The sequence below is a fragment of the Mchenga conophoros genome, linkage group LG20 (genome assembly GCF_057382185.1).
Source record: "Mchenga conophoros isolate Kocher_MC1m ecotype Shallow Benthic linkage group LG20, M_conophoros_male_GT1.1, whole genome shotgun sequence".
NCBI classification, from domain to species: Eukaryota; Metazoa; Chordata; class Actinopteri; order Cichliformes; family Cichlidae; genus Mchenga; species Mchenga conophoros.
In genome coordinates, this window is record NC_140545.1 from 19,097,391 (window position 1) to 19,124,993 (window position 27,603).

The 27,603-nt window shown below is 39.9% G+C and overlaps 1 protein-coding gene across 1 annotated transcript; it reads right to left on the reverse strand.

Annotated features, from left to right (window-relative positions):
* Positions 1-1,170: 1,170 nt before the first annotated feature.
* Positions 1,171-15,909, reverse strand: gpr173 (G protein-coupled receptor 173). Its single transcript, XM_085258734.1, has 3 exons — positions 15,204-15,909; positions 15,061-15,131; positions 1,171-8,707 (listed from the first exon to the last, which is right to left on the reverse strand). The coding sequence occupies exon 3, from the start codon at positions 8,582-8,584 to the stop codon at positions 7,400-7,402; it is 1,185 nt and encodes a 394-aa protein (XP_085114860.1). The 5' UTR covers positions 8,585-8,707; positions 15,061-15,131; positions 15,204-15,909; the 3' UTR covers positions 1,171-7,399.
* Positions 15,910-27,603: the final 11,694 nt, after the last annotated feature.

Consider the following 27,603-nt stretch of genomic DNA (forward strand, 5'->3'; position numbering starts at 1 on the left):
ATCCATCCAACATAGTTTTATATGTGAACAGGATAATTGTGCAACACAGTTATTTTGAAAGTTAACTTTTTAAAGGTCAAATAATGTTGCCTCTGTGTCAGACTAAAACACATTTATTACCAATTTGGTAACTTACTTTATTATTCTTCAAAACAGAAATTGACCATCCAATAGTAAAGTGTCTTTAATTCTTAATCAAAAATATAATAAAAGTATAAATCTAATTAATATGATTGATGAGAAATTTAGTTTGAGTAATGAAAATTATTCTAGTGTCTGGATTTTTTGTGTGTAGACATGATCACACACGATCACGTGATCATCCTTGGCTGATTAGTGTTCCCTTGAGGCCACTGAATTAAACCTAGTCAAAGCACTGATCTATAGTGGAGTTACTGGAACACGCGTGGCTGGTAGAAGACAGGGCCTGGAAGGGTACTCACTATGTTCTTCCTTTTTTTCTTTTTTTTTTTTATCCGAGTAGGTGGGGTAGACATCCGGAGGACAGAGGCAGAATAAACTGGGCGAGTTCCCTTGCCCATCAGCTCCATCCAAGCTCTGTGCTGCCTACTCGATAATACTCCTAGGATCAGAGAACAAACTATTTAAACAGAGAGCTGATTCAGACTTCCTGTATTCGGGTGCTGGTTCCACAGATCAACAAAAGTTAATTTAACCTTTGTTAAAGTTAAGTTATTTTGTTAAAGTTAAGTCAGCAAAGCTACTAGAATTCACAGTGCAAGATGGAAACCACTGACTACACTAAAGAACAGGAAAATATGTAAAAGCACAGCTCTCAAAAAAAAAAAAAAAAAAAAAACCCAACAAAGACAAACTTTGAGCAGATGAAACCAAGTTTCGGGAACAGGATATGATTACATCACTTACAGGCGAGTTTTACCACTCCATATTAGGACTCACATCTTTGGAGGTTTTAAACAATTAGCTGAACAAAGTGTAAAGTGTTAGCTTAAAACACAAATTCTCAGCAAATGAAACTAAATATATTTGCTGGTTTTTATAGTTTTTGATGAACTGTCAGAACAGTTGTGCTGCCCACGATGATCACCACCATCACTGTTCGTCAGCTATAGCAAAGCTGAGCACAGTATGAAATCATCACATCAGAGCAAACTGTGTTGATACCAACTACTCATAATCATAACCATGTTCTCATTGTTTCAAGTATATAATTTATTCTCATTACAAAACCAACAACAGAAATCATAACTTGCCAGAGACATGCATATGGCTCAATCACCTATTTTTCCTCTTTTAAATACAGAACATGGGAAACCAACCACTGTGCCACATGATTTGTGGTGGTCAGAAGAAAAATCCTTTTACAGCCTTTAAGTATTTTAATTGTAAGATATGAAGAAGAACCAATCAGGATAATTTGGGGTCATCTTTCAAAGATAGCAACCTTTTGACCCCTTTTTGATGTAAAAGTGATGCCATGTGTATATTTTAGAATTCTAGTTGAAAATGACTTTATAATTAAACATTCAGGATAAGGCCAGATTTGTGCACTGGGAATGACTGGATGCTTGATCTTGAGCTCAAGCTTCATAGATTTTTCCTAGATACATACACAAACAAAAAACAAAAAAAAACTAAAAAACATTCAATTAATAACATGTTTTGAAAAAGGACTTAAAAGTCATTGTTTTGAAAACACATTCATATCTTTGTGACAGGAAAAAGGTCAACAGAGAAGTTCTGAGAAAGAATTCGCAGAAGTGATATTTCTGAAATGCGCTATGCATATGGTATGTGTTTCCTTTGTGACTTTCCTATTACATCCATGCAACCAATACATTACACATACACCCATTCACACCTGCTGAAAGAAATAAACACACACACACACACACACACACACAGTAAAACTAAGATAATCAAGAAGCTTTTCGCTGCATTTCAAAGTTACCTGTCAGTATAATACACACCAAATAGTTCAGAAGTCATAGTAAATTTACAAAAGATAATTTGCCCAAGGCAATTAAAAACAGACATGATGCACACTTTCCTGTGGCTTTGTCAAAAATGGAAATGGAAAGAGCAATCATTCCCCTTCATTCCACGGGTTGATATTCCAAAGGAGAAGAACATAGAAAAACTGCAACAAACCAGATTAGACCTCACTCGTATCAACAAGTTGCAATAGAAAAGTCACTTTTCATTTTTGATGCTCTCACTTTCTGCTGGTGACTCCACCAGCTTTTGATGGAAAGTGCAAGTGCCCAGAGTATTCCCTTTCCTTGCTCAATAACTTCAGAAGAAGAAACATTTTTATACTCTTGGCTACTCAGTTGCATTGGTTTGGTGTTTGTATGGAAGTAAGGCCATATGCCATGACAGAAACAAAGGGCTAACCACAAACACGCTTTTTACCCTCACAGGCTTAACGGTATGCTGTGATTTTAGACATGCACTGACAACACCTCTGCCCTGTGATCTCTTTCCACCTTCATAAGTTGTAAAAAGTTGCAGAAGACGCATAGTTTAATTGATTTATCTAGATTTAGGCAAAAATAAAGCAATAGCTATGTCTTCCAGTGTACGCTCTCTTGTAATGACTATTAGATCCAATCAGTTTTGCAATATAAATATAAAGTGGATGCTGACACTGTTTGTATCTTTCTTTTTCAGCTGCTTTAAGGTCATTGTCAAAACGAAAATAGGGATATGAAGTGACTAGTGATACTAACATTTATACAGCGCTTTTCATTCATAGCATACATTCATATGACACTTTTTTAAATATACATCAAGCACTTTATTGTTCTCACATGCTGTATGTGGGCAATTTAGAATCCTCAATTAACCTAACATTCGTGTGTTTAAACGTGGGAAGAGAGGAATGTTCTTGTTTAGCATGCCAACTTGCTATGACTTTGTGTCCTGTGTTTAAATGGGTGTCCTTGATAACTCAGCATTGCAACTAAAAATATTGACTTTGTTCTACATTTTTAAACATAAGAAATAATGAATAAAATGTTACTTTTGAGTTACTACCTCCTGATTGCAATTTTAACCTTCAAGTGACCAAGTAGATTAACTGACGAACCTAGTGCCTCAGGGTTTGTCACACTGTGATTTTTTTCATTCTAAAAATGTTTACATTTTTCATAAAGATCGATTGAGGCTAATGTCTACCACAACAGGAAAGACCCCAGGTGCAGGCTGTGCCAAGATACCTCCGAGACAATCCTGCACATAACAGCTGGGTGCAAGATGCTAGCAGGCAGGGCATACATGGAACGCCAAAAGCAAGTGGCTGGAATAGTATACAGGAACATCTGTGCCAAGCATGGCCTGGAAGGTCCCAGGGTTAAAATGGGGTACACACCTTAGGGTGGTGGGGAATGACCGAGCTAACATCATATGGGACTTCCAGGTATAGATGGATAAACTGGTGATGGCTAACCAAGAGGAAGATGGCTGTAATGAAATATAGTTATACCAAGTAATAGCTACATCAGGAAGAAGGAACATGGGAAGCTGGAGAAATACCAATGTCTGAGAGAGAAGCTCAAAAAGATGTGGAGGGTGAAGGGAACAGTACCTGTGGTAATTGGAACACTTGGGAAAGTGATCCCTAAATTGGGGGAGTGGCTTCAGCAGATCCCTGGAAACAGATGTGAGGTCTCTGTTCAGAAGGGCGCAGTCCTAGGATCAGCACATGTACTGTGCAGGACCCTAAAGATCCCAGGGTTCTGGTACAAGACCCTAGCTTGAAGGATAAAGACGGTCCGCAGGGTGAGTGGGATTTTATATACACTACTGATCAAAAGTTTTAGAACACCCTAATTTTTCCAGTTATTTATTGCAATTCAAGTCGTTCAAGTACAATGAATAGCTTGAAATGGTACAAAAGTAAGTGGTGAACTGCCAGAGGTTAAAAAAAAAAAAAAAAAAAAGGTAAGGTTCCCTAAACTGAAAAATAATGTACATTTCAGAATTATGCAAAAAGGCCTTTTTCAGGAGCACAAAATGGATTAACAATTTAAAGCTGTTCTGCAACAATGGAGCTTGATCAAGCCTTGAAGCTGGTGCTACTAATTCCTACAGCTGTTCCAACTTTTCTGGATTACTTCCAACCCCCTCTGTCTGCATATAAGCAGTGTTGGAACACACTGTGGTACCATACCCTCATGAGCATCAGTTGAACAGTATTGTACTGCAGATAGTAGTGTGATGGTACACAAATGGTGAGAAAAAGGCGATTAACAATGGAAGAGAGACAGACCATCATAACACTTATAAATGTTGGTGTGTCCTACAGAGAAATAATAATAATAATAATAATAATAATAATAATAATAATAGATTGCATTTATATAGCGCTTTTTGAGACCCTCAAAGCCCTTTACAATTCCACTATTCATTCACTCTCACAATCACACACTGGTGGAGGCAAGCTACAGTTGTAGCCACAGCTGCCCTGGGGCAGACTGACAGAAGCGAGGCTGCCATATTGCGCCATCAGCCCCTCTGGCCATCACCAGTAGGCGGTAGGTGAAGTGTCTTGCCCAAGGACACAACAACCGAGACTGTCAATCCAGTCGGCTCGAACCGGCAACCTTCCAATTACAAGACGAACTGCCAACTCTTGAGCCACGATCGCCCCAATGCAGAAACCGCAAAGAAAGTCAAGGTGTTAGTGAGTACAGTTTCCTTCACCATCCAAAGGCTCAGAAACAAACTGTGACAGGAAGAGGTCTGCAGACCCAAAGACACAACTGAATCAGAGGACAAGTTTCTGAGAGTTAACAGCTTGTGTTATAGGCGGCTGACAGGAAAACAGCTTCATGCACAGCTTAACAGTGGTCGTAGTAAGAAAGTCTCAGTTTCAACTGTGAAGAGAAGACTTTGAGCTGCAGGTTTGACAGGACGAGTTGCAGCAAGAAAGCCAGACGTCAGAATAAGACAAAGAGGCTTGGCTGGGACATGAAATACCACCACTGGACTACTGAAGAAGAAGGTATTATGGACTGATGGATCAACATTTGAAATCTTTGGTTCATCACACAGGATCTTTGTACACCGTCGAGTAGGTAAAGGATGGTTCCACAGTGTGTGGTATCAACCGTCAAACATGGAGGAGGAAGTGTGATGGTCTGGGGCTGTTTTGCTGGATCCAGGGTCGGTGACTTGTACAGAGTGAGAGGCTCCCTGAACCAAAACCACAGCATTGTGCAGCACCATGCAGGACCCTCTGGTATGTACCTAGTTGGTCAGGGATTCATCCTACAGCAAGATAATGACCCAAAACATAGATCCAAACTACGCCAGAACTACCTCAGGAACAAAGAACAAGATGGTGAGCTTGAAAACATGGAGTCCAGCACAGTCTCCAGACTTAAACCCCCCAAAAAAATCTGTCCAAACTACCAAACAACGGCTCGAAACGCTGGCCACTAGGCTAAAGTGGTTAGATCTATTCAGGGTGTACTCTCAGGACAGACCCACCTAGGAGCAATAAATTGGCTACTAACAGCAGACACTTATCCAGATGAGCTAATAATTCAGATCATAAAGAATCCCCCACATTTTGTGTCAAACTAAAACCAAACAATAAATAGATATCCTTAATGCCAACTTCTGCACTGTAATTTGTCACTGATCACAAGAATTATGGCGTTGAAATTATTTTACTATATTGTAAAGCATCATTCACATAGTTCATATAGCTTAAACATCCTTCACTTCCATATTATTATTATTTTTCTAACATCACTGAAACCAAAAAATTATTTCATGTATGTATTTTAAGAAATAACAGACAAGGACTGTTTAAATGTCATTTTGTTTGTACAACATGTATTTTAAATCTTTTTTGCATAAAAATGGTTGAAAACAATACTTGATGACAACAGAGCATTTCAGAATATCTAACATGGATAAAGGAAACAGTAGTAGTGTGAAATACACAAACAAATCATAAAAAAGTATTCCTGATAGCACACTCGGTCATTAGAATACCAACTGAAATGGCTTGGTCGCTTGAGGGTTAAAAAAATCCTGGGTTGCTATGCCTGGTAAAGCTAATCGTCTTTCTGCTTTAAAATGAAGGTGAAGCTGCTCAAGTAACAGATGCAGATGTAACTTCAGATTTGTCCTTAGGAAAAAACAAAACATGAAAAAACAAATAATTGTTCTATCTGCAAATGTTCAAAGCTTGAAAAGCATCCCCTACTGCACATTTTCTGTTGAGCTAATGAGCAACAACGAGAATATGTTTTAGGCAACACAGATTGAAGGTTTGCTTTAGTGACTAGCAAACAAACAGTGTGTTTGAGGAAAGAAAATCCTTCTGTCTGCTTTGAGATTCTGCATCAATTCTTTACGGTACATTTACTCTGCAGCGCCTGTTTTACTTTGGTTTTTAGTCTGTTAGCATGTTTCTGCAGCTCCCTTTATTCTGACTTTTACAAGTCCTGCTAAAATCTGTGTTCAACAGCACACCCTCGTCATCTTTATGCGTCCTCACTGATGGTTAAATCACAAAACTGAAACTTGAAAACACATCGACACCCTATAATGTGACGGCATTTTGTTGTGAGGATTGGATAACAATTCTTGGTTTCTCCAGTCTCAGTTTGTTATTTATTCATGTTTTTAAGTCAATCTAAAATGTTTCAGTTGTGAACGGTGCCATGTACCGTACCACTACAGGGGCACTAAAAGGTGTTTGTGGGGTCCACTGTACCTCCATTTGATCATAAATGACCTGTTGATACTTGATTAATATGACTCAGCAACAATGTAATCACCAGCTAAATGCATTAAACAACCTTCCACATCTTTTCTTGAACTAACGTTTGTATTTCTGGAAACTTTATGTTGTTGTGAACTAAAACTGACATTCTAATAAAACTGGTGAGTCAACACGAATGCTGGTTTGAATCTAGCTGAGCACTTTTTTACTCTCATCAGCCACTGCTGCTGGACAATCATCAGTTATTCCAGTATAATGATGACATTAAGATTCCGACTAAAAGCGGATTTATTACGTCCTTTAGGATTCTGTTTGTCACAAGCCCAACATCCTTTGTATTCAAGACTTTTCTAAATGGCATTTTTTTTAAAATCTTAAGCTTAGTTTATTTGTCTGTCTTGGTTTTCCCAGTGACTGCATATTATTTACATGTATGTTTCTCCTGTTATCGAAAGTCAAGATCTGACCTCATGTATGCTGTTGAATTTAGAGTGAAAATTGGTTGACAGATGGAAATACATGCTTACCATTCCAGTGTTTTAACACTACACTCACAAGTTGCCACTCACTGCTTAAAAATACCTTCCATTGCATCAAATGCCACAATAACTCAAGCACAATATACAATACATCTGTAGGCTGCCCATTGTTTTTTTTCTTCATCATCTCTAGTTACATGACACAGTAAGGCTCTCGTGGCAGATGAGGTTTAGTCCTGCAGCAGGCTGGTAGGTGGGAAAGGAGCCCTTTCTTCAAGTCTTTATTAAGGAAGAAGCAGACGATAGGATTGACCCCTGCTTGGGCAAAACTCATCCACACAGTGGTGGAGAGGTACCGGTGTGGTATTGTGCAAGCCTTGACAAACACCCTCCAGTAGCAAGCTACTATGTAGGGAGACCAGAGCACCAGGAACAGTAATGTGATCACATAGAACATCCTGCCAAGCTGCTTCTCTGCTTTAAACTCCTCCATGCCTAAGAGTCGCCGGTTCTGGTTGTGCAAGTTTTGCCGTATTCCCAGCAGAGTGGGTGGCATCGGGCCCCTACCAAAACCCGCAATCCAGTTAGCAGCTGCTTGGCCTGTAGCTCCTGGCCCATGAAAGGTCCAATTCTGACTGATAGCTGGCACCATCTGGACTGGCTTCATCTTGCGGTGCTTGTACTCAAAGAGAAGTAACTTCATGTAGACGACATGTGTGGCTAGAATGAGTACAGCAAGCATTAGCATGAAGCCCAGTGTGTCATTAGCCTTGAAGTAGCGATGCTCAAAAATGCACTGGTCCTCCTCACGAATGAATTTATAGGTGCCCACATCAAAAACAGGCGGGAATGCCATTGCCACAGATAGCGTCCATACCATGCACACTACCGCCACACATGTCCAGAATGTCATGCGCTTCGAGTAAAAACGGTGGTGTGCAATGGCCATGTAGCGTGTTACACTGATGCAGAAGAGCATGAAGGCAGCATGGAAGCAGAAGAGCACTGCCATGAAGGCTACCACCTTGCAGCTGAGCACACTGTAGGTCCACGCTGAGCCATTTTTTATAGACACCAGCACAAAGGGGAAGCAGATAGCTGAGCGAATGCTGTCTGCCAGGCACAGATCCAGGAGGAAATAGTAAGGTGCCTTATGCAGAGCCTGGTCCCGGAGTACAAGCAGAGAAACCACCAAGTTCCCCACCAGACTAATGCATATGATCAGCCCAAGTAGCACCAGTTTAATATACGTAGAGATAACGGAGGATGAACTGTCTGCTACCATGCCTTCTGCAGTAGCCACCACTGCTGCCATTGGCCCCACAGGCCCTTCACTGCTCTCATTTCCATTTGCCATCCCAAATGCCCCCCCACCCATAACACCTTTTTTTTGGACAACAAAGTCACCACTCCACCACCACCTCCCCACATTGCTCCATTTCGAGCAAAGTCCCTTCGTTGTTGTGACCTCTCCTCTTGCCTCTTAATCCTCACACGGGTCCTGAAAACAACCAGAGGAGATCAAGAATTAGGCGTTTGATGGCTCTTCATCAGAAATTAAAAATCATTTCAGTCACTCATGTATTACTAGCACAGATTAAAAGGACAAAACAACACATGGCTTCTTTTTCTCTAACGCAGAAACCGCATTTTTGGTGGCAACGTCAAAAACATACTTAAAACATAATTCAGAAATGTTCAACATGACTTCGCCCGGAGTTTTCACGTGTTAGTCTACAAATGAGTACTGAAAATCATGACGATTGGGCCATTTCATATATAATCAACCAAATTTGAGGAATAAAATCTCACCTGACCCCTTAAGAGTCAATTTTTAAAAAAATATTTTTTTAATTTAAGAATTGAAGTGAAATCCCCTCCCTTTTATTCCTTTTACTGAACTTTAGTGGTAAATATCCATTTGCTGTGACACTTGTTTAATTTTTTGGTTAAATTTTAGGTACATGACACTGAACACAAGGTGTGAAAAATCATTTTAAAAACGATAATAACAGTTATGAAACAAACCAGTGCTAGCTGGATTGGGACATGTAAAACTAATTGAATTGAAATAAAAATATACATAATATCTTTATCAGTTTGGTCAAATTTCACAACCTTTATTTTTGACTAGGGATAACTAAACACTGTGAATAAGCTGTATTTATATTTTAACATCTACACTGAAATTCTGAAAAAGATCTACTACTAAACACTAAAGAGAAACATGATCAAATAATAAAAAGCAATAAAACTACTCAGAGTGTACAGGCTTATACTAACTCTGATCGTCACAGTGTCTTCATACTTCTGATACCCTGTGTGATGTTCAGCCCTATAAAGTTTATGTTATTATCTTCTGCAATTAGGAAACTAACTAAAATAATGAAAATGAAAAGGTGAAAAAGCGGAACAAAATATTGTCTAAGGATTCAGAGAATCTGGACAAATGTCTGTAATCATCAGACCCTCGGGCAGCACTGTATTAAAAACAGACATCACTCTATCGTGGACATCACTGTGCTCAGGAACACTGCCAGAAATCACAGTCTATGAGCACAGGTTGCTGTGGTATCCACAAATGCAGGTTAAAGCTTCGCCATGCAAAGAAGTCACATGTGAATAGGCTACAGAAATGCTGTTGCCTTCTTTATGCAAAAGGACAGAGGCAATGTGGAAAACTGTTCCTGGGTTCTTGCTGGAAAACATGGACCCTGGGTTAAAAAGGAGAGAGACCATCCACCTTATCAGTGTTCATGTTTAAAAGCCTGGATCTCTCATGGTTTGGTCGTGATCTAGTGGCTATAGAAGAGGGGACCATCTTTGCAGCCATTCCCAAACTCTCTGTGAATGGTACTCATGGCCATTGATCAGTGGTCTTTCATCAATGGTCATGACAATTTGCACATTATTGATCAAGAAACTGACCTCACAGCCCATTGTTCGCCAGTGGTGCTACTTTCAGCCATTATGTACTCTTTGTAAGGTTGCGGAAACCTGCAGTCAGCTGAGGCTGGATGAGTGATGAAAGGTTTCTCACATTGAAAACGCTATGTCCAGATGAACAGAATCAACTTTTGGGGGTTTTAAGCATAATCTTAAGGTCACGGTACAGAGGCATACATGCCAACCCTCCCGATTTTCCGGGAGAATCCCAAATTTCAGTGCCCCTCCCGAAAATCTCCTGGAGCCACCATTCTCCCGAATTTCTCATGAATTTCCACCCGGACAACAAAACTGAAAAACCATATCCCAGACTGGCCCAGCCATTCCAGTTTCCAACAATGGCTACTACTACTGCAGCTACTTAGTTTTAATATTACTCTTATTACTCTTTCTGGGTTGCAAAATAAACTTTTAACATATTTTCAGACTTTAAACTTCAAATATCTGAGCCGGGGAAATCAGCAAATTCCCAGCACATCGTTTTCAATTTTTTTCGTGGGGCGGCATCACGGGCATTGGCAAAAAAAAAAAAGAAAAAAAAAAAAAGATCGTGCTCATGCTGCCCCGACGCCAGCCAGCGCATATTGGGAATGGCATAGGCACCGATCGGTTTTCTATTGCCCATTTGCTGGGAGTAAGGGTGCCCTTCGTTTGCGAGGTGCGCCTGCTGCTTGCGGCGCAGAAAGGAGAGGGCGGGGTGGCGGGGGATTCACTGACCGGCTGGAGCAGCGTCTAATAACCAACTCGCAAAATAAAACAAAATAAAAACAAACCAACAAACACGAAAACACCAGACATCATGATACAGACTTATAATTTGCACCGATGTTTTTTTGAAATTCTATACACGAAAAGTGAGCGCGAGAGCCCTCGGTGCACCTGCTTGCTGCTGAAGTCAAAGTAAACTTTATTGTCATCTCCGCTACAGTACAGTATACAGGGAGTGCAGAATTATTAGGCAAATGAGTATTTTGTCCACATCATCCTCTTCATGCATGCTGTCTTACTCCCAGCTGTATAGGCTTGAAAGCCTACTACCAATTAAGCATATTAGGTGATGTGCATCTCTGTAATAAGAAGGGGTGTGGTCTAATGACATCAACACCCTATATCAGGTGTGCATAATTATTAGGCAACGTCCTTTCCTTTGGTAAAATGGGTCAAAAGAAGGACTTGACAGGCTCAGAAAAGTCAAAAATAGTGAGATATCTTGCAGAGGGATGCAGCAGTCTCAAAATTGCAAAGCTTCTGAAGCGTGATCATCGAACAATCAAGCGTTTCATTCAAAATAGTCAACAGGGTCGCAAGAAGTGTGTGGAAAAACCAAGGTGCAAAATAACTGCCCATGAACTGAGAAAAGTCAAGCGTGCAGCTGCCAAGATGCCACTTGCCACCAGTTTGGCCATATTTCAGAGTTGCAACATCACTGGAGTGCCCAAAAGCACAAGGTGTGCAATACTCAGAGACATGGCCAAGGTAAGAAAGGCTGAAAGACGACCACCACTGAACAAGACACACAAACTGAAACGTCAAGACTGGGCCAAGAAATATCTCAAGACTGGTTTTTCTAAGGTTTTATGGACTGATGAAATGAGAGTGAGTCTTGATGGGCCAGATGGATGGGCCCGTGGCTGGATTGGTAAAGGGCAGAGAGCTCCAGTCCGACTCAGACGCCAGCAAGGTGGAGGTGGAGTACTGGTTTGGGCTGGTATCATCAAAGATGAGCTTGTGGGGCCTTTTCGGGTTGAGGATGGAGTCAAGCTCAACTCCCAGTCCTACTGCCAGTTTCTGGAAGACACCTTCTTCAAGCAGTGGTACAGGAAGAAGTCTGCATCCTTCAAGTAAAACATGATTTTCATGCAGGACAATGCTCCATCACACGCATCCAAGTACTCCACAGCGTGGCTGGCAAGAAAGGGTATAAAAGAAGAAAAACTAATGACATGGCCACCTTGTTCACCTGATCTGAACCCCATTGAGAACCTGCGGTCCATCATCAAATGTGAGATTTACAAGGAGGGAAAACAGTACACCTCTCTGAACAGTGTCTGGGAGGCTGTGGTTGCTGCTGCACGCAATGTTGATGGTGAACAGATCAAAACACTGACAGAATCCATGGATGGCAGGCTTTTGAGTGTCCTTGCAAAGAAAGGTGGCTATATTGGTCGCTGATTTGTTTTTGTTTTGTTTTTGAATGTCAGAAATGTATATTTGTGAATGTGGAGATGTTATATTGGTGTCACTGGTAAAAATAAATAATTGAAATGGGTATATATTTGTTTTTTGTTAAGTTGCCTAATAATTATGCACAGTAATAGTCACCTGCACACACAGATATCCCCCTAAAATAGCTAAAACTAAAAACAAACTAAAAACTACTTCCAAAAACATTCAGCTTTGATATTAATGAGTTTTTTGGGTTCATTGAGAACATGGCTGTTGTTCAATAATAAAATTATTCCTCAAAAATACAACTTGCCTAATAATTCTGCACTCCCTGTATAGAGAGACGAGACGACGAGGCTCCAGTTACAACAGTGCAAGTAAACAAACAATATATATAAGAAGAGTAAGAAAATAAATATACACTTTAGGACTAGGGGTAAAGGGATCAATAACAATTTAAAATTTACAGTTTGTTGATTTAAAGTCTCACACACAACCCATCGAAAGGGGAGGGGCCGGCTGCTTCCAAATAGAGCACATTTCATTTATAATGTTGTAAATCCAAGCCCATTATGTATTCATGATTTGAATCCTGGGCTGTGTGAAATCTCAGAAATGCACCTTAGACAAAGTGAATCTGTGAACTAAGGTGTAGGTGTGTTAGATTATGTTGTGGTGATCCTCGGGTTGAGGGATGGCTGTTCATACTAGAGTGCAAAATTAAAACCAATGGAAGATGGACAAGAAAAGTTCAAAGCCATCAGGTCCTCAGTTTAGAAAAAAGAGAAAAGAAGAGGAAGAGAAACGAGAAAAAGATACAGGTAAGCAGATGTGTCATTGGATAATGGCAGGTCATGTATCCTGAAACAATCAGAATAAGAATACTTTATTAATCCCTAAGGAAATTATGTGTGTTACAGTTGCTCCAAGAAGAAATGGTAAAAATAGCAACAGTAACAGACTTAACTCCAAACAATACATTATGTTACAGATTTTAATATTAATTAGTCATTGTCAATTGTTGATTTGTCCTGTTCTCATTGTATTACGAATTATCATGGCTGTTTTGTAGCCGTTTGCATACTATGCATACTCTCTCTGTCTTTATATGTGTGTGTGTACAACAGTTTTATGTTAATGTACAATCCTTAATATGTTTTGTCTGTGTGTGTGTGTGTGTGTGTGTGTGTGGGTGGGGTGGGGGCCCAGGGCGCCAAACAGGCTAGGACCACCACTGCTCTGGAGGGTTCTTCCGGGGTTTCACACAGCTGAATAAATGTCAAACAGTAAACAGGGCCGAGTACAATAACCTCAGTTTGATGAGAAGAAGAGTAAGAGAAGAACACTGAACAAGAATGGCATCCATACCACGGCTGCAAGAAAAAAAGCTTTGTTCTCAAAAAGAACAGTGCTACCACGACCACACGGAAAGAAGACCAGAACACTCTTAAATACAGTTTTGTGGATATGTCAAACTAAAATATCACTTTGTGGTTTAAATGATAACTCTTCAATGCAGAGAAACCAGAGCACTGCATTACAGTGGTGACTTAATTTCAGCACATTTTATTTCTGCTTCGGGAAGGCTAACCGTCATTGATGACACTACATTTAAACTTGTATTAGCAAATTCAATCCCAAACCCACTTTGTAAAAACAAAACATCCCGACACTTCAAACTTTAGCTTTGTTCAAGACTATATCAAAAAGTGAAAAAGCAATGCTGCTCTTCCCTGTTTATTTGGTAGAAGAGGATTAGAGCAGAGTTTCAAATCCCTGGCTTCACTAAGTGGCAGGAATAACTGTTCCTTATGAGTTTAACTGTTTAACTGGATGTTTCTAATTTAGCACTGAGATGACAGTTTAAAACAGCAATTTGACAACCATCGGAAAACACACATTACCGAAGGAATTCTCTTGCTGACGTTTTAGGATTTATGTTGAAGTTAATTTGATAGGATTTACAAAAATACAGAGCTAAGAGCACACTGTCAACACGAATTGAAGCCCTGCTAAGCCACAGGCTGGGAGCTGTGGTGAATTCTGTGAGAGAGGCTGTGCATCTTAAAGGAGGGGCTTTGTCAAGCTGAAAGTTGGTTGGCGGCGGAGGGCAGAGTCACTGTCAGGAACTGGGTAGCAACAGCAACCCAGTACCTCTAGCTTTACATCGGTGGGAGGAGGCGACAAAGCTCACTGGATGAGATGTACATTGTTGGTTTCTGACAGCTGCACCCAGCATCAGGCTTCCCTACATGGAGTCTACAGGTCTGTTGAGGACATGGGGGCCACCGGGTGCTACAGTCCAGCCTTAAGGAGGGTGGCTGTCTCAAAACCTGAAACAGTGTTGTCTATATGCCCCCAGGAGTTTGTTCTGTGTTCTGTGAATGGCCCAAACATCAAATGATACTAAATAAGTTGGCAGTCCCAGTGCTGATCAAGGTTGTATAGCTGCTGGAAATCCTGTATTATTTATCATCAACATCATTTATGCTGCTCTGAGGCATGCTTCAACATTCTGATTTGTTCTACATTCAGAGGCCCTCATTTGGTGCTCACCCTGTAGAGGCTGGGGCAGACAAAGGGCAACAGTCTTAGCAAGCTGCAATTGTCTGGGCCTAGAGGATGCTAGAAAAATGCCAGCAAGAGCTTACTGCACTCAGATAAATATACAGGCACACAGAAGCAGAAAGTGTGACATTTTGTGTAGGCAATATTAAATGGCAGTCATACTGAGCTCCTTACCTGCCGTGGGTTGCTTGTCCAGACGTCTGTTGCAGTCTACATGAAATACGGTGATGCACCTGGCTTCTAGCCTAAAAACAGAAGCATAGGTAACGTTGCCGGTGGACCAAATCTGTATTTAAAAAAAAAGTGTTGCACACTACCTTTAAAAATCAAAAGGTTTAAAGAAGCAAAAGCAGCTTTCCTCTTTTTTCTTGTGCATGTCATATCTCGGTGCTTTTCACACAACCTGTGCCGGTGGCCAGTAAGCGCCTAGTCCCATTCACAGCACACAGTGTGTACGCCGCCATTCAAACACTTTATGATGCGTATGCTGTCAACTCGTATCTCCTGTTTATATGTTAGAAATCTGAGGCAGTAATATCCTGTAAAAGCAGCCGTAAAGCCATGTTTGGTAGGGGCTGTCAGACAGCAACAGACGCCCTGTGGATCCTCTGCTTCTTGCGGTCGTCGGAAACCTTGACGATTCCTCGCTGCACTTCCGTGCGCAGTATTCCAGTCAAGTCGGAGGAAACCTCCCGTGTGTTGTTCATGAAATCCTTTAGCATGTCGAAGCAATGCAGGGCTTCTGCTTAGAAAAAATTGGTTAGCTTGCTAACGTGCTGAGGCCAGACAGCTCCAGGCTGCGCGATGACACGGATACCAGTCCTCATTGTGTCCCGCAGCCTGTCAGTACCCAGGCATGATAAACAGGAGCATACGTGGGATTACAGCATAGATGGAAATATCTCCGGCCGTGAACTGGCAGATGGAAATGCAGTATGCAAAGGACAGCTTCTGTGGGCCCAGCTTCGGTAATGAGCACCAAAACAGGCAACTCCTCCTGGTATCGCAGTGATTTTAATCCCGTTAGTTCCACGGACAGGGCCGATCTGAAGCACGGGGATGAGGGCACCCTTCCCCCCATTGTATTTAAACTAACATCATATGAGTGCTACTTTTCATCTGTAAAGAGTAAAAATGAATAAATGCATTTTTTCACAATTAATCTAAAGAAAATGACACACTAAATCAAATCCTTTTGATGAAGCTTAAAATTGACATGAAATCTCGTGTATTTTTACAATATACCGTAATTGCAGATCGTATCTTATTATGATTCCACATAGCAGAGTAGCACTTAATAAAGTAATGGCGTCACTTCTATTAATAATCTCATAATAGTGTCATAATGATGCTCCAATATAACATTACTACATTTAAATTTGCAATGTTTGTCCTTAAAATATTTAAAATGAAAAATCTACTGTAAGAACAAGATTGCTCTTCCTGCAGGAAATACATTCTGACGGTTTGAGTAAGTAATTACTGAAGTTAACTCAATAAGGGAGAAAAGATTCTAGATAAATATGAAAGAAGCTGTACATAATACTACATTTGTGAGATGGTTATGAGCATTTTTTTCTAATAGTTAAAAATTATTTGTGAAGAACTTCATGAAGTCATTGCTAGTTAAGGTTAAAGGAATGGTTGACTCAACAGAGCTCTGACTTTTTGTCGGCCTGACTGCAGTGGTAAAGACAAACCTAGGGTTGTTCTTATTTTGTTTAATTAGTGATGAATAGTAAGATGTTCCAGGTTCATGCAGGTCTTTTAATTTTTTTTTCAAACCAACAAACAATTTTTCCAGGTTAAATGATGATCTTCTAAGTTAATGAGATGCTATTTTCTCTCCAGCTTACGAGTTATCTGTGTCATGATTCGGCTGTGTGGCAGGCAGGAAGTGGACCCAAACGCAAGCTCACAGAGGCAGGAATGAACTCAAAACACAGCTTTATTGCTGGAGGGAAACAGCGAAACAAACTGATAAGAAACTACACTGGGAAGCAATACACTAGCACACAGAGAAACACACAGCCATGAATGAGGAGAATGCGACACTGAACAGAGGGAGACGCGGACATAAATACACAGAGGTTTAACGAGGAAGGTGGGAGCACACGGGGAACACAGCTGACACAGATAATCGTAACGAGACAGGGCAGGAGCAACACAACATGACGCATACTGACGGGAGACTGTCAAAGTAAAACAGGAAGTACACAGAGGCGCAGACAGGAGGAGAGAGGGAGCACGGGGAGAGCACAGACATAACGGGCTGGGGAAAACATGGAATAAAACACAAGGGGAAACGAGGGCTCACAGATACACAGAGGGGCACACAGGGGGTAAAAGTCACAAGGGGAAGTCAAATAAGGAACAAAATACAAAAATACATGAAACTAAGAATGCTGGGCCAACATGGCCCAGGATTATGACAATCTGCTTTAAGATGTGTATTTGAAAGTTATACCAGGGAGTCGAGTACTTCTAATTTTAAGGCTTTCTTTTTCAGAGGAGCTACAGTATCCAGAGTTTTAGGTAGTGACGAAATAAAATTATTAACAGTGTAACCGACCTGTGGAGTAGTGTTCAGGTCATTGCTCTGCACTGTGTTTGCACAGGGCGTTGAAGAAGACAACAGTGGATAAATTATATCTTTAAACTTAGTTGTATCCAGGGCTGGACTGGGACAAAAAATTGGCCGGTTTCCTCTTTCTGGCGCAAAGTGGGCGATAAACAAACAAGAGAGAAAAGCCGATCAGCTGATCATTGATCAGTTTCATGATTGAAGTAGCAACAGGAGAGAGAGAGGGGGAAAGAATGAGCAAAGAAGAGGCAGCTGACAGCGTACAGAAGCCGAATAACTCCAGCTTTGTGTCTTTTTCCATTCTAGCTGAAGTACGGGACACAATACAAAGCGCGTAATATTTTCTCTGAATGCGGGACGATTCCGTTTTTTATGGGATGGTTGGCAACTCTAATAACTAACCTTATGAATAAAATATAGTTCACTATCAGTAACATCATAGCACCCGCCCAGACATGCTAGCTAGTATGCAGTACGAGTTATTGTAACTGATTGTAAAAAGTTAGCACAACGAAAATAGCTACAACTAAACTTGGTTTATATCTGACCCAGATAGACTGCAGGTCATAACTTCTTACCTGAAGTTCAGTTCACCTGACACTCGGACCGGCGGCCGCCTCGGGTCTCTCCTCCTCCTGCCTTCCCTTTTCCTCATCCACCTGCTGGCCTCTGTGAAAGCTCCACCATAGCCACCACCAAACAACTGAGTTATTTTTACACACCGGCCAGCATCTGGCCAATCCACCACCTTTCATTGTTTATACTGTTACAAAACAAACAAACAAAACAAAACCCATCGGCCCATAAAAACGAAGAATCACCATCGGCCCACTGGGCAAATACCTGGTATGCTCGATGGCCAGTCCAGCTATGGTTATATCCCTTATGGAAAGAAATCTACTGTGATGATATCTATTCCCCACTTCTGTGTAATTCATTATTGTAAAGTGAAATGTTTCTAAGACATGATCAAATAAAAAAGGTTTTCAGGAAATACTGTTAAATATTCTGTTTGTATTCAGTATGTCAGGACAAGAGTGTTAATAAAGTGGTGGGTGGGTTCTTTTACATTTTGAAGGAACTGTGTCTTAATTCCACTAATTTCACATACAAGTTATTAGACAGAAACATGGGTGTGCCATGGGTTCCCCAATATCAACCATTGTGGCCGACTTGTAAGTGGAAGAAGCGGAAAAGAGGGCTTTGTTATCCTACCCTGGAATACCACCAAGTCATTGGTTCAGATATGTTAATGACACCTGGGTGAAAATCAAATCGGGGGTTCCCTGACACAGTTCACTGTTCATTCATTGGGCTGGTTTCAGTTGTTGTGCAATGTACTGTTTATTGTCCAGAACCAGAAAATTAGAGGTCATCCACGTCTTTATTTCTGTAAAACATTCCTGCAGTTTAACTAATTGGTGTGTGTTATCTGGCTTTATGGATAGATAGAGTTGGGTGTCATCTGCATAGCAGTGAAAATGTATGGTATGTCTTCTGATGATACTGCCAAAGGGAAGCATATATAATTGGTCTAATAGTTAAAATTTATTTGTGAAGAACTTCATGAAGCCATTACTCGTTAATGTTAAAGGAATGGTTGGCTCAGCAGAGCTCTGACTGTTTGTCAGCCTGGCTACAGTGCTGAAGAGAAACCTAGGGTTGTTCTTATTTTCTTTAATCAGTGAAGCAACAAACTATTTCTCCAGGTTAAATGATGATCTTCTATCTCTTTTGTGATAAGCCATTTCCTCTCCAGCTTACGAGTTATCTGCTTTAAGGTCCACGTTTGAGAGTTATACCATGGAGTCAAGTACTTCTGATTAGAGGCTTTATTTTTCAGAGGAGCTACAGTATCCAGAGTCGTTCGTAGTGAGGAGGTGAAATTATTAACAAGATAATTGACCTCTGTTGGAGTAGCATTCAGGTAGCTGCTCTGCTCTGTGTTGGTACAGGGCATTGAAGATGCTAACAGTGGGAGAATTTTATTCTTAAACTTAGTTACAGCACTTTCAGAAATGTATCTACTGTGATGAAGTCTACTCCCCACTGCTGTATAATTCATTATTGTAAATGTCAGTTTATGAGGAAGCCACTGAATGCATTGGAGAAGCAATGGAGAGAGATAAAACAGGAGAGATGCCCTGGATCTCTGCTGTCACATGAAATGCTGCCAGAAGGGGGCAGTATTTCAAGCCAATACAGGCTCTAGTGGTGGAAGATCTCTGATCTGCACAAACACAGACTTTGCTATAAACAGAGTTTTGGCTCGGAGTAGAACACATAACCATTTGAAGCAGAAACATAAGCTGACAGAGAAAGAGGCAGTCAGACAGTTTCTTGGAGAGTGTCTCTGTTTGCAGATTCATGGAGACTGAATGCTAAAGTTAGTGTGTTGTGTAGTTAGTGTGTAGTGTCAGAACAATGAGGCGACTGCTGAATGTCACAGTTGCTGCCAAAAAGCCACCAAAGGCAGGTTATAAAGTAAACTCTGATGTGCTCCTTCATCTTATAGCAGTGGTCCCCAACCTTTTTTGCACCATTGACCGATTTATGTCCGATAGTATTTTCACGGATTGGCCTTTAAGGTGTCGCGGATGAATACAACAAAATAAAACCAGTACTGGTACCAAATAAAAAAAGAAAACACACGGGAAAAGAACGAGACACCAAGTTAATGATTAAAATGATATATAAAAAAAAAAAACAAAACGCTAAAAACAATAAAAACCCTGAATTTCACATCGGAGCCTCAACTCTTGTGGCCCGGTAACAAACAATTCCGTACCGGTCTGTGGGGTCCGCTGTCTTATAGTGGACAAAAATTAATAATGGAGTGGCACAAATAATTTGTGTGGCATCTTATTTGATGCAGAACACCTGATTGTAAATAGTTTTAAATGTTTATTTTAAAAAAAGAAGAAGCCTTGGCTGCATTTTTAGATAAATAGCTGCATATACCTTTGTTGTTTACAAAACTCAGTTACTTTTTTGAAGAAATACACAGCATTACTGGAGGCCAAAGCAATGCCATCCAGAGTAAGAATCTGGTTAGATACCATATTTCTAAGATTTTCAGGGCCGAGTACAATAACCTCAGTTTGATCTGAATTAAGAAGCAGAAAGTTAGCAGCCATCCAGGTCTTTATGTCTTTAAGACATTCCTGCAGTTTAACTAATTGGTGTGTGTTATCTGGCTTCATAGACAGATAGAGCTGGGTGTCATCTGCATAGCAGTGAAAATGTATGCTATGTCTTCTAATGATACTGTCTAAGGGAAGCATGTATAATGTAAACAGAATTGATCCTAGCACCGAACCCTGTGGAACTCCATAATTGACCTCAGTGTGTGAAGAGGACTCTCCATTTACATGCAAAAATTAGATAGATATGATACAAACCACTGCAGCGCAGTACCTGTAATACCTACAGCGTGCTCCAATCGCTCTAATAGGATATTATAGTCAACAGTATCAAACGCTGCACTGAGGTCTAGCAGCATATTTAAGATTGAAGCATCAATTAATGGCAGGACTTCTTTGAACAGTTTTGTAAGAATGGGGTCTAAAAGACATGTTGATGGTTTGGAGGAAGTAATTATTGAAGTGAACTCAGAAAGATCAATTGGAGAAAAAGAGTCTAAATGAATATCAATGGTTCTGAAAGTAGCTGTAGGTAATATTACATCTGTGGGATGATTATTGGTAATTTTTTCTCTAATGGTTAAAATTGTATTTGTAAATAAATTCATGAAGTCATTACTAGTTAACGTTAAAGGGATGGTTGGCTCAATAGAGCTCTGACTTTTTGTCAGCCTGGCTACAGTGCTGAAGAGAAACCTGGGGTTGTTCTTATTTTCTTCAATCAGTGACGAATAGTAAGATGTTCTGGCTTTGCGGAGGGCTTTCTTATAAAGCAACAAACTATTTCTCCAGGCTAAATGATGATCTAAATTTGTGACACATCATTTCCTCTCCAGCTTACAAGTTATCTGCTTTAGGCTACTTGTTTGAGAATTATACCACGGAGTCAGGTACTTCTGATTTGAGGCCTTATTTTTCAACGGGGCTACAGTATCCAGAGTCGTACGTAGTGAGGAGGCAAAGTTATTAACAAGATGATCGACCTTCAGGTAGCTGCTCTGCTCTGTGTTGGTACAGGGCATTGAAGATGATAACAGTGGGTGGATTATATTCTTAAACTTAGTTACAGCACTTTCAGAAAGACATCTACTGTGATAAAGTCTACTCCCCACTGCTGTGTAATCAATTATTGTAAATGTAAATGTTATCAGGAAATGATCAGACAGGAGAGGGTTTTCAGGAAATACTGTTAAATGTTCAGTTTCTATTCCATATGTTAAAACAAGATCTAGAGTGTGGTTAAAGTGGTGGGTGGGTTCTTTTACATCTTGAGAGAAGCCAATTGAGTCTAATAAGAGATTAAATCCTGTATTGAGGCTGTCATTTTTAGCATCTACATGGATGTTAAAATCACCCACAATAATTATTTCATCTGAACTGAGCACTAAATCAGATAAAAAGTCTGAAAAATCAGACAGAAACTCTGTAAGAGTCAGGTGGACGATAGATGATAACAAGCAAGACTGGTTTCTGAGTTTTACAGCTGGGGTGGACAAAGCTAAGCACCAGGCTTTCAAATGAATTAAAAGTCTGCCTGGGTCTTTGGTTGATTGATAGGCTGGTGTGTAAAATTGCTGCCACACCGCCCCCTCAGCCTGTGCTTCGAGGTTTCTGATGATTAGAATAACTCGGGGGTGTTGATTCATTTAATCTAATATAATCATCCTGCTGTAACCAGGTTTCTGTAAGTAAATCGATTTGTTGATCAATTATTAAGTCATGTACTAGCAGAAGAGAGAGACCTAATGTTTAATAATCCCCATTTCACTGTTTTACTCTTTGGTTCAGATGTGGATACAGTATTGTTCTTTCTTTGTGATTTTTTTATATTTAAGTCATTTTTTGCTGGTTTTTAGGGTTTGTTTTTTTTTGTCTGTTTGGGAGCTGACACAGTCTCTACAGAGATGAGGTTTTGGGGGGATAGCCGGAGGAGAGAAGCTGTAAGACTGCAACTCTGCTTCCTGGTCCCAACTCTGGATAGTCATGTTTTGGGGGTGTTTAATAAATTTGGCCAGATTTCCAGAAATGAGAGCAAGATAACTGCTAAGATACAGACGGACAAACTGGTGGCTAACGGCTAATGGCTAACCACCTGGACATTGTAGTGGTAGACAAGCAGAGGAGGACGGTCATAGTGGTAGATGCAAGTATACCAAATGAAAGCAACCTCAGGAAGAAAGAAAACTCAAGATTATCTGGAGGGTGAAGGTAACAGTGGTCCCAGTGGTAATCTGTGCACTCGGTGCAGTGACCCTCAAGCTAGGCAAGTGGCACCAGCAGATCTCAGGAACAATATTGGACCCTCAAGCTCCCAGGCCTCGTCAGCGCGTTAACGAGCTAGCTGCTATATATATATATATATATATATATATATATATATATATATATATAATTTATTTATATATATAGCTGTGAAAGTAAATCTGACAGCTTGTTACTATCATACGTATCTGAAAAAACTTGAAACAATTTGATTGAAAACACTAATGCAATGCTTAACAGCAATTAGGAAAGTGAGAGAGCAAGACTTCTGACTGAGAAAAGTTCAGTGTGCTGTTGTGATATGCAACTCGTTCTCACTCCCAAAGCGTAACATTTTACGCTAGGTGACAAATCGTCACCATATTACGTTTTCGGCTACCCAACACGTTCCTAAATGACGACCTCGGAAAAAAGAGGACATATGAGAACCGTCTGGACTGAATCTACACATGTTCGCTCTTTTTCTTCAAATCACTTAGAAACACGCTATTTAACATCATTAAAGACCTGGTTAAGGTCAGGAATAAGGTTATGGTTAGGGCTAGGGATAAGGTTAGGTTTAGGGCTGGAATACAGGGCTGGAACGTCTATTACCGCGGGAGTGTCATTCACTGGATTCCAGCCATAACCCGCCGCGTACCATAAGAATGCCGAAGGTCTCCTTTCGCGTTCCCCAGGAACGCCGCGGGACGTGACAAAACGTCGACATGTTACGCCTCGGGAGTGAGAATGCTTTGTGATATAATAGTGTGTATAAAAACAATGAGAACCCATATGGAAAAGAAATAGTAAAAACTTATATGATTTACTCATGAAAGTGGCCACTTTCTCATTACTTTCATATATTGTTTTAGTAAGTATCCAAAACATACAAGTTTCATTATATAATTTTTCAAGGGATCTTATACGTGTTTTCACTCTTGTATGCTTTTCATACAAGCTTCACACAAGACAGATACAAACTTTATAAGATTATATATATATATATATATATATATATATATATATATATATATATATATATATATATATATATATTAGGGGTGCAACGATATTCGTATCGATATTGAACCGTTCGATACAGTGCTTTCGGTTCGGTACGCATATGTATCGAACAATACAACATTTGTAATTTATTTTATCAATTTTCCTTCTGACGATGCTGTCTGTGTTGAGCGCTCAGTGAATCTGTGTTCGACTACTCCGCCTAGGCTGCACTGTCGAGCGCAGATCCACTGAGCGCTCAACACAGACAGCATAGTCAGAAGGAAGAGCGCAGGGCAAGCTAGCGAGACAGAAGTTAAGCTCTACTTGCAACAGGCAAATTGAACCTCATTCAGATCTGGCGTTTGGAATTATTTTGGTTTTCATGTGACGTATGACCCTGAAGGTAAGCGAGTCATGGACTAAAGTAAAACAGTATGTTGGATGTGCCATGCAATGCTCAATTACATTGGTGTGAACTAGTGTGTTAGCGCAGTTAGCTCGTTAACGTGTTGGCCGTCTAGCCCCATGCACGGAGCGATCGGCGGTAGCTCGTTAACGGAGATTTGCCGTGTTGTGGCGTTAAGGTCATTTCAACGAGATTAACCTGAAAGCACTAGTGGGAACACAACGAATATGACTGCACATTTATGCCGACATCATCCTAGTGCAAAGACAAGTGGAAGCAGACAAAAAAAAGCAAGCATGCTACTAACTTTAGCCGAGTCATTTAGACAGCTGTTAGCACATGATTCTCCTTATGCTGCTGAGAATATAGCCCAGAAGAAGCGGATAGTATAGCTTTTATTTTGGAAAGAGCCATTTCTCTGTAATAAACTCTCTTTTCCAAAGATGAGTGATTCCTCAATCAGATACAGGGCTTGCAATATCGCTAGCCCGACGTCCTGGAGCTAGCGATTTTTTTCAGTCGGGCTACCAAAATCTATCTCTGCCCTGCCCGTCGGGCTATTGTAGGAAAAATATATGTCAATGCTTTTGCATTCTTTCAGAAATGTAGCTGGGTAATTATGTCATTGGCATCGGTGAGCCACTGTCAATATGTGACATATTGAAGTCGCGTTTGAATTTGCGCTTGTTTTTTTGCTTTCACTTTGCAATCGTGCGAACTGTGTATAGAGAGCGACAGCACTGATCTGTGAGTGATGATAATTTGTGCACCAATTCCTCTGACATCGTCTTATTAATTGTTAGCTTACTATGCAAACATGACAAGTGAAATCTCCCGCAGCTTACACATGTGAGAGGTTGATCGCGCAGAGAATCGCTGAGCTTATGTGAGTGAGCGTGTAAAAGCATTTCAGTTCTGCTGAGCCAAATAAGACAGGTCAGGGTGAAGAAGTGACAGCCAAAGAAAAGCTTACCACAAAACGGAGAAGTTATCACAAATCAGACTATAAGGCAAAAAGAAAGTGCAGCTTTATGGTTTCATGGACAAAAGAATTTCTGTGGCTGCGATATGATGAGCTAAATAACCAGGGCTGCACATAAGTGGTCCGCAGGTGCGCATTCGCTGTCAAAATAAAAAACACGCACAAGGGTTAGGGTTAAATTTAAAAACTGTACTTTTGAGTTAAAATATATATTTATAATTTTAATAAATGACAAATTAAAAAGGCATGAACATTTTTTTGTATCGAAAAAATATCGAACCGTGACACCAAAGTATCGAACCGAACCGAACCGTGAATTTTGTGTATCGTTGCACCCCTAATATATATATATATATGTATATATATATATATATATATATATATATATATATATATATATATATATATATATATATATTTCTTTTCCATATGGGAAAGGCTGAATTTTCTCCTCACTCCTCATATCCAGATACATAAAAGTCATAGTTGAAAATGGCAAAAATGCTCAAAGCAGGCTAACCAGTTATTTTATAGATACATCTGTAAAATAACTGGTAGCATTATGGCTATAAAATCCACCTGTGGAACCTGGTGACCATGGTCATTCAGACTTCTTCTGTTTCACAGCTCTTGAGTAAATAGGCGATTTGGCTGGAAAATGTAAAATGCAGTGTAATGTTCAACCACATTTATTTTCCACATACATCTAACATTCTTCTTAGATTGGTGGTTCTTCTTCACATACTTTTGCGCTTTCCTTTTACACTACCATCACACAGAGAATATGGTTTAAGAAGCGTTTCACAGCAGCAAAGTCTAAGCCTAGTCTAAGTTATGTGACACTGATCAGCAGTTTTGGAAAGGTCACTTATGAAACGTAATAGCTCACAGTTTTCTAGTTTCCCTGATCAAAATATAATTTTTAAGACAACTAATTATTTCATAGAAGTCAAAGTGAAATATTATGGACTCTTTAGCACTGAAGGTCTCTTTCTCTGTAGTTATGACATCCCAGTTTGGTTGTGTTGACTGCTTACAGGCATGACAAACCAAGAGTAATATACATTTGACTGGCTGAACTCAGCAGCAGCAACGACGGTGTTACCCTCTGATTTGTCTAATCATTTGGTTTGCTGACCTATTTTTTTCTGAAAGTAGCCAAAAAGAAGACATTCCTGTATGAAAAAATGTACACAATGAATGGTATATTTTATATATCCCAAAAATCATAGACAGACTCTATTTTAGTAAGGGAGGATATAATAATGGAGGAATAAACAAATGACCTACAGCAATATGCTCTTCTTTCTCTTTTCGGTATTGCCACTAATAAGCTGTATGTTGGTGAAGCAAATACAGCAATGCAAAAAGTAGTAGCATATATATGTTCACACAGCATGGTAATGTTTATGTAATACGCGTATTGAAACGCTAGACTTTGTACCTTGTAGCAACAGATTATGTTTAAAGTAACAAATGAGTTAAATAATTAAATGAACTTATGAAATGAACTGAACAGAAATTTTAAAATAAAGATGGATTTAAAAAAAAATAACTGCATCAGATGTGATCAGTTTAATTTAGAAAAAAACAAGTGATAAAAGCTGCCTCAGTCCTGAGGCACAGGTTACCTAATAAGGTTAATAATAATGACAAAACCTTCTAAAGAAAATAAAGCTTTGAAGGTTCTTGAGCTTCCGTTGTGCCTCAGTGGCATTCTGTTAGGTTAGATGACCTTTGACAACACAAAAAAATAACCTCAGAATGAGCTGTTTACACCTGTTAGAATGTCATACAGCATGTTACTGGGCTTTCCCCCCGCTTACTGCTTTAATACTTCCTCTCCAAAAAAATCTATTCGTGTACCATTTGAGGTTGTTGATACTGAAATGATTACAGATTTACACAGAACAAGCATTCTGACACAAGGAAATAAAATTTCCGAGCAGTTTAAAAACAATAAGTAATTATTCATTACTAAATGAATTTTCATATGAACAGACTGGCACTGCCACCCAACCAGCTCCTTTACATTATAGTGAAAAACAAGTTCTTTTTAACTCTGTCATCCAAAGAGGCGCTTAGACACAGAGCATGAACACTGAGCGGTCGATTATGACCGATTCAGCTGCTGACAACCAAAAAGCACGGAACAGAAAGTCACGCAGCCAGAAGTAGAAAAGACTTAAATCCACATGAGCGCTGTATTGGTAGGATTAACATAAGTCCACTGAAAAGATTTATGGAAGTACAATGTTTAATTAAGACTTTGTTCTTTATAACGTTGATTTAATCACTTGGTTGTGTCATTAAAGTTTAAATCTCTTTTGCAAAATAAAAATGTGTGTATTTC